The sequence below is a fragment of the Perca flavescens genome, chromosome 17 (assembly GCF_004354835.1).
Source record: "Perca flavescens isolate YP-PL-M2 chromosome 17, PFLA_1.0, whole genome shotgun sequence".
In the NCBI taxonomy this organism is placed as follows: Eukaryota; Metazoa; Chordata; class Actinopteri; order Perciformes; family Percidae; genus Perca; species Perca flavescens.
In genome coordinates, this window is record NC_041347.1 from 17,535,871 (window position 1) to 17,543,909 (window position 8,039).

At 39.6% G+C, this 8,039-nt stretch overlaps 1 protein-coding gene across 1 annotated transcript; it reads left to right on the top strand.

The window, feature by feature from the left end:
- Positions 1-1,925: 1,925 nt before the first annotated feature.
- On the top strand, positions 1,926-7,502 carry morn4 (MORN repeat containing 4). The gene is made up of 5 exons (XM_028603911.1): positions 1,926-2,001; positions 3,134-3,207; positions 4,671-4,785; positions 4,867-4,976; positions 5,076-7,502. Exons 2-5 carry the CDS (start codon positions 3,141-3,143, stop codon positions 5,222-5,224), a joined length of 441 nt encoding a protein of 146 aa, XP_028459712.1. The 5' UTR covers positions 1,926-2,001; positions 3,134-3,140; the 3' UTR covers positions 5,225-7,502.
- Positions 7,503-8,039: the final 537 nt, after the last annotated feature.

Sequence of the window (8,039 nt, forward strand, 5' to 3'; positions counted from 1 at the left end):
GGGGGCTGCAAGGCCCTGGGTTTACTATGTGGAAAATAGAGTGTAGTAATTTGATTAATTGAATAAAATAAACTGAAATAGTAAAGCATCAAGGCAGCATTAAACCACTGCTTTCTGCATAGCTCAAGAGTTGGTAGGCCCACAACTTTGGTCCAGACTGAAATATATCAACAACTGCTTTGCATTGTTCCCAGAGGATGATAACAATTGTGGTGATTTGCTGTCTTTTCCTAATGCACCAGCAGATTCAAGTTGTCACTTATCCTGTGAAATATCTCAACTTCAACTTCGAGGGTGGGTTGGCAGTGGCACAACATTTAGTAGCCTACAGACATTTATGGTAGCAACATGTCCACAGATAGAAGATGGATAGTAGGCTACTACTGTGTATGGATTTAATGAGACGCAAAGACAGAAGTGCTAAAAACAGTATATTCAAACAGCTTTCATTACTGTTGATGGTTGGAGCAGCCATGTTGGATTGTGATGTTGGGGTTGGTGAAGTTCTCCCGACTTTCCAGATGGGAAATCCAAATTCAGGGGGCGTTCAAGCTAACATCTCCATCTGGGAACTTGGAAATTCCGACTTCCTAGTTCAACTAAAACGCAGGATAACACGCTTAACTAAGATGGTGAACATAAACACAATAGGCTACTGCTCTTTACTCTTAAGTCTTATATTAAAGTTGTGTTTAATCTGTTTATAACCAAAATAAATTTGGAAACAAGGAGGGTTGTTGATGCCCAGATCTAATTTTTGCCCCAGGGCCCCCTAGCAGGTTAATCTGGCCTGGCTTTACCTGCATCATAAAATGATGGCGCTAGTTTATTTGAAGTAGGCCTATGCGTAATTCCTAATTTGAGATCTAGATGGTGCTTTAATTGGATTTTCAGGAACAGGAACAATCTATATAGTAGCTTTTCAGAGATCGGTATTGAAACAATAAATTCTCTCCTGGCAAGTATCCTATTTAAGACATGTTTTGACTTAAGCTAAAATGCAATTGAAAGGGATAATGCCTATGTAGTTAGTTACCCTGTAAGAAACATTAGCTGAATCCTTTCACCATGATGAATAATGGTGTTTTCTGGATTAGGCTCATAATAATAGTAAATAATATTTGTAATTTGTTATCATTTTTATTATTATTATTGTTGTTATTAGTAATAATAGTAGTTGGCCTACTACAATCTTTATTTATAGTTCCCTCTGTAACCTAGGCTACTTTAAATGCAGTCTATGGCGTAGGCCTACATAGGCTATTACACATAGGCTAAACAGACTAGGCTACAGCCAATTCAACTACAGTGCTGAGTGCTTCAACAAGCTTCAGCAAAATGCCCAACAGCCTTTTATAAATATGTCTGCCACAGTCTCTAAGCTGTAGCATACTAGACCAATCAGAGAAAGTTTTCAATGAAAGCCGACAGCATTTATGCAATGAAGCTCGGCGGTAAAGGCTGCAATGGTGCTGTTGTAATGCTGCCTTGAAGTGCTGTCGGAATTATTGTAATCCTGAGCTGAGCCGCGATAATCGTCTGCACGAACACGACAACAAAAGTAAACACGGCTTGTAAAGAGAAAATCGGTTCCTATAAAAGTTGCCTCGTTGAGTCGTTATCTAAGTGCAAGCAAGTCAAAGTATGCTATGTGATGTTTTCATTTTATTATAGGCCATAGGAAGACATTTGGCAATTCCCATGTAAGGTTAGCTGCTTTAACAAGCTATAACCGCTCCTTTCAATTTCTAAAATAAAACAACGGCTACTAAGATGCTTTTACTGCAGATTTTTTTATTTTGCGAATAAGCTTACGCACTTGAAGCCTAGCCTACTGTATGTGAATGTCATTTAAGAAACTTGATCTCGGATGTAGTCTGAGTTTACGAGGAGCACCTGAATGCGGCATACGTTTCTCAGCCGGTGTTTTCATATTATTTACGCCCCTCCGCTCTTGTATGGTGGTTTCCATGCTTCAGAGACGACAAACGTAGCGTACAGGTAAATGATAGCGTTAATAGGTGTTTTCGCTTTTCGTTAATAGTTGTGTTCCCATAGGTTACAGTTGATTTGCATAGGCTTGTCATCACACGCGATAGCCTATTTAGCAACATGTAAGGCTGCACTGATTGAAACAATTTTGGCAGCCCAAATTGAATATTTACAATACCGTTGGAGTGTTTCAGTCCTGGTGTGAGCTGATGAATTATTTATTAAATGACGACCTCATGGGTAAAATTACACCTGGCTGCCATTATGTAACACAGTGTCATTTGTTTTAAACAATAGTTTGAAATGGTCACCATGCGATAAGCTTTTATTTATTTATTAGCTATTAGTCACGTTTTCAGTCTATTCCTATACAGAAGGCGTTTCGCTCCCATGTGTGCTTTTAAACTGGGCTCAAACCAGCATCACCACCACCAACATAACACTGGACATTACACAGACTTTTTAGGTTGACAGCAGGTAACTCGTATATCCTATCCTTTGATCCGACCCACACTACGGGAACATGCACTTACATCAAGGCTTTTCCTCACAACAATTCTGACAATAATTTCCACCCTATTTAAAATTCTGAAGACAGATAAATAATGCTCAAACTAATTTATTCATGGTGTTTGCCTGTAACTAAAGACATAAGCAACACCAGCCACACAAGGCTGTATGGTACTGAGCCTAATACACGGTTTTCTATATCTTCCCTCATTTAACTGTTTAAAGGTAATGCCAAATTATACTAGGCCTATGTTTGGGAAGCTTGCAATTGCTGCTTTGGTTACCATGGACACCCAGCTAGACTTGAAAATTACATAAGCAAAAGATCAACAACTGTAACAATATGTGCTAAAGAGATAGCTATTCCCTCTGCTTCATGGACGGAGGGGCTATTTCTCCCATTTGGGAAAATATTCTTTTCGCCTGCTTCCCTCCACAGTAAAGTCAGTGGTCATGGTCAGCTAAAGAAACGCCTCTCACAGATGGAAGAGACTCACAGATGTGATGCCCCCCTCACTCTGAAAATCTTTCAAAGCAGAATGTTTTTCCTTTAAATGTAAATAGCTGGTCACCAATATAGATGTGTTCTTTAGCTCTGTCGCCAATAAGTGTGTTTGTGTGTTGAAAACAGGGGTGACATGACTCTGACCAGAGGATCTTTCACATATGCCAGTGGGGAAGAGTACCACGGCGAGTGGAAAGAAGGCAAGACAGTCCTGCTTCTCTGTTTTAAATAAAGTTTGTGTGCAAGCTTCACCAACGTAACTACAGAGATGAGACAAGCTTTCACTTGCACCATCTGTACTGTGCATCTAGTCCTCATAATGGCTTTCTCTCATGCAGACATGCAAGTAAATTGTGACCATATTTAATAAAGCTATTATTACTGAGGAGAATGACAAATACAAATGTCATAAAATAGTATTGTTGAATAGCCTTGTGGGACATCTTTTGGCATTAGGTAAGGTAACAGTAGCACACTGTGCCCCAGCATGGGCTTGATGCTCATTAAATCATAATGTGTTATATTATGGAAGCTAGCAGAAACAAATACAAGTACCAGTCAATATATTAGGTTTTCTGTTCATGAATCTGCATGGCTGTGTGCATAGTATACTAAAAGAAACTAGCAGAATCAAATACATATACCAGTCAATATATTAGGTTTTATGTTCATTAATCTGCATGGATGTGTGCATAGTATACTCAAATGTTAAATCTTTCTGTCAAATTTTCACCGGTGGCAAAGATTACGAAGACGTTTGCACTGCTTTAACTCTCTCTCTCACACACACACACAAACAGTGATGTTAGTGACATGCAAGCACAAGCTGTTTAATCAAATCCCAATTAGCTAGAATTGGCAACCCATGACGAACAGAGCCAGATTTAACAGCTCTGGTTTTGTCAAATCTTCTGGATTAGACTTTGGACCTGTTTGGGGAATCTTATGTCAGCTGCTGCCGAAAAAAACCCAAATCAATTGCAATACTAGGAGGAACATCTAGGGTTTTTTATTCTGTCTTGGCATAGGATTTGTGATGATTGCCAACTGCTTTTAGGTCAACGCAAACACTGTTCACACCATTTAACTGATGTATTCCTTCACCCTTCAGAGACAACAACGCGTAGGTGTGTGCCCTCTGACATGATTATAAGCTTCAGTAGTGGATCATAGGCTACCAGGAGGGGAATGCAAGTACATTCCTTGACTGTTTTCACAGACTGGATCCTAAAGTGGAAATCCCTGCTAAAAAATCTGTTGGATTAGAGCGCTGTAATTCCCACCACACAGGAGGCAGATGGGACTCCTAATTCAGTAGTAAACCTTTAGCTGACAGAGACGGGGGAGGATACCTAAATCCCAGCACGTACTGACTCTTGACATATGTAGTGGCTCTCCAATACCAAGTGAATATAAAACCCTGAGCCGCATTGCAAGTTCAAATGTCATGCATGTCAGTTGGTCATCTCTTACAGCATGTTTATGCACTATTACGAAAGAGTAATCCATAAGAGGCTAAGTGGTTAGATGAGGCACGATGACACCCATGTAGCTAAAATGTGAATCGACAAATGGCATCAAGGTCATTTGCCTTGACAGGATTTCTTGTGCTTCCATCAATTGTTTAAAGTTTGAGCCATTATTCTGATCTGCAACTTTCCAGGTCAGAGGCATGGTGTTGGCCAGCTCAAGTTTCAGGATGGAACCTGCTACTCTGGCCAGTTTGAGAATGGACTCTTCCATGGCTCCGGTGTACTGCTCTTTACAGATGGATCCAGGTGTGTGAGCCAAAAAGAAAGAAAGTTTTATCCTCAATCCAAAGTTTCAAATGACACCTTTCTCTCTTTTCACCTTACCAGGTACGAAGGAGAATTTGCACATGGAAAGTTTCAAGGCGTGGGAGTCTTCATTCGATACGATGGCATGAAGTTTGAAGGAGAATTCAAAGATGGACGTGTTGAGGGATACGGTAAGTCTGTTGTTACACCACTGGAACAGTTTGTCCATCAGGATGTCAGTATTATCTCTCTGTGTGGTTGTTTATAATGTCCTATGTCTGTGCCTTCAGGGCTATTGACGTTCCCAGATGGAGCTCATGGTGTCCCACGAAACGAGGGTTTGTTTCAAAGCCACAAGCTGCAGAAGAGAGAGAAGTGTCCAGGAGTGGTGCAGCGTGCGCAGGCTTCAGCCTCCAACGCTCGCAGTCTGGCACTTTGACTGTCATGGACCCTGGAGGAGACACAGTCTAGCACCTTCGGGAGGGCCTCAGGGATGTGTTCTCGTATACTCTTCTCCAGCTCTTCTCTCTGTCTTTTTTCTCTTTTTCCACCATTACTCTCTTTATTTCTTTTTCTGCATCATCCTTGCTTAGCCTTCACAGTGGCTTGGAATGCACATGCAATTTGGCCAAACAATGGCCTTCTGTATCACTGACTTGAAATGCACAACACCATGAAGCACACCTTTTAACTTCACAAGTCCTGTAAACATCAAATGCTGCTGGTTTCCCCTTCTTCTAATTCTTGTACCCATAAACAGTGTCTTTGTGTTTTTTTTGTTTTTGTTTTTTAGAAAAGTTAGCTTTCATATATCAAACAACGGAATATCTTCTTACCATGTTATTGCACATCTGGTACTTTAAAGTGCTTTTTTTCTCCTGCATTAGGAGTAGGTGTGAAGTTAGTCTCTATGTTGAAGACTTTAGCCACTAATTAGATCAATACACCTTAAAATAAATGCTGCAATCCATTACAACAGAGTGGTACTTAAAGGTACCCTATGGAGTTTTTGACCTCTGGTACTGCAAGCTCGGAAACGTGGATCTAAACAATGCACAATTAAAAAAAAAAAAAAAGTACATGTTTTATGAGGAAGGAAATGCATTCAACATGTTAGTCAGCCCTTAAAGATACACAATGCAATTTTGTTTGTTTACAAAAACACTCTACAGGGACCTTTCAAATTTTCTCTTAGTTAACAGTGCTGCTGCAAACTTTATCTTTGCATGCATTTTGTCACTGGTATTTCTCCTTTGAGAAGATCAGTATTCACGTCACGTTTGCCTTAAAGACATTTTGGTAAAAGAGTGTAGTTTCAAGATGTCCCTCTGAAAATGAGATGACACACAGTTCCCTCTCCTTCTCTTCTCCTCTGCATCATATGCCATAAGGTGTCTGTCTATCATCCTAATAAATTTGATGGCTGTTTGAAGATTGCCTTCACTCTAAGGGACACATAGCTAAGCTGGTGCTGAGTCTGAGCTCTCATCACTCTCAAGTCCAGCAGCTCTGCTCCCTCTAATAAACCCCCCTCCCAGTGGAAATCATGAGGAGAGGAGATTTAACTCTGCTGGATAATTCTCTCGTTTTCCCCTGAACAACCTGAAAGACTTTAATGAGTCACCAGTGTGGACATCCTTAAAGTTGTTAAATAATCCTAATTAGATGCATTGAATTAGGAGATTTAATTGAGGCAGCTGAATGAAGTGATTTATTACAAAAGATCTATATTTAAGAATATGTAATTATACGTGTTTTCCTGTGAGGTGTATACATATTTATTGTCAGTGCTTGTGTTTGTTCTGACCTTTCAAAAAAAGAAATGAAAATTGTGTTACTGAGTTATGTAAGACAATGTAGTTAAGTATTTTGAGGAATTTATTAACCACTATAGCCAATCAAAGCTATTATGTGATTACAAATTAATTCAGTGCACTTGAACAGTTACTAGGCCTTACAGAGCATGTGTAGATATGGCTTGTCTAGGGTGGCTAATGTAGAAATTCAACCAAAGACAATCTAATGATATTACAGGTAAGAAAGCCTGGAACATTCAACAGAAGTTACATGTGTCATTTCTTACAGCTGGACAATAAAGACGGATCAATAAGGACACATTCACCTGGGGCTTTAGTGCGCAAGAAAAACAAAAGCACCGGAGATTAAGCAAGAATCTGATATGTGATTCAGTTGTAAATCTGTTGGATTATTGCAATTACTGACTCATTGTTATATTCTATGAGGAAGAAAAAAAATCAATACTCAATAACATGAACCTATACTGTTGCTTCCTTTGAATATCCCCTTTTGGTACAGCAGTGTACAATCAGAAAGATTGAAGGCAACATTAGAAAAGCAGACCAGTGCATGCATCAGTACCACTATCTCCAAGCACAGAATGACACTTTAATGTTGGCTGTATGTGCAAAGTGTAATAACCTGTATTTCAGATCATGTAATTGTATTTTTTCTATCTGCCATTTCGGAGACGGCGCCTGCTCAAACATTCTTCGCCTGCACATGCCTGCCTGAGTGGAATTGAATTCACACAAATTCCACATACTGTATATTTCCAACTGGAAACAAATGGTGCTTTAAAAGAAAATGTGCCTGTCCAGACTTTCACCCATCCTGGAAAATATCATTGCCATTGTTACCTTTTTTTAGTAACAATATAATGTTGCTTTAAGTGCTCTTAGATAAAACTACTGCACACTATCCCCTCATTATCCTAGAATAGGTCTGAGTATGTATCGCCTAGGTGGTAATCTGTTTAATAAAGCCTTGTGTTGAGAAAAAACATGCTTTTCATTGCATTTGGACCCAGTATCATGACAAAGAAGTTCATTTTTTGACGAGTATTTCTGATGTTGTAACACAAAGGTTTTAGATGTGCCACATTTGCATCAGTAGGGAAGAAGTTTAACCATTTCATAGATAAACAGGTTCCTCTGGTTTTTGGCTTGCTACTCAGCACTAAGCAGAAGCCTCCAGTTTTCCCATCCCCCTTCTCATTCTACACCACTCCAGCCCTCAGCAACAGCACAGCAGCATACTGGTTGTAGCTCACATGGAATTGAAAACAACAGAACTAAAGCTGAGAAACATATATGAGTCCAAAAGATTTTCTTTCTGATCGATGACCCATATAACATTGACAATATGCCATAATATTTCCGTTGGGGTCAGGTTGACAACTTAACACTGTCTGTCACATAGTTTGTATAACCTTGTATTGTACATGGTAGATGTCT

What these genes read in the sequence shown, in the direction of transcription:
- morn4 (XM_028603911.1), top strand. Translation starts at nt 3,141, where the DNA reads ATGACTCTGACCAGAGGATCTTTCACATATGCCAGTGGGGAAGAGTAC. An exon ending in CCACGGCGAGTGGAAAGAAG is followed by an intron (nt 3,208 to 4,670) that starts GCAAGACAGTCC and finishes GCAACTTTCCAG; the next exon opens with GTCAGAGGCATGGTGTTGGC. An exon ending in CTCTTTACAGATGGATCCAG is followed by an intron (nt 4,786 to 4,866) that starts GTGTGTGAGCCA and finishes TCACCTTACCAG; the next exon opens with GTACGAAGGAGAATTTGCAC.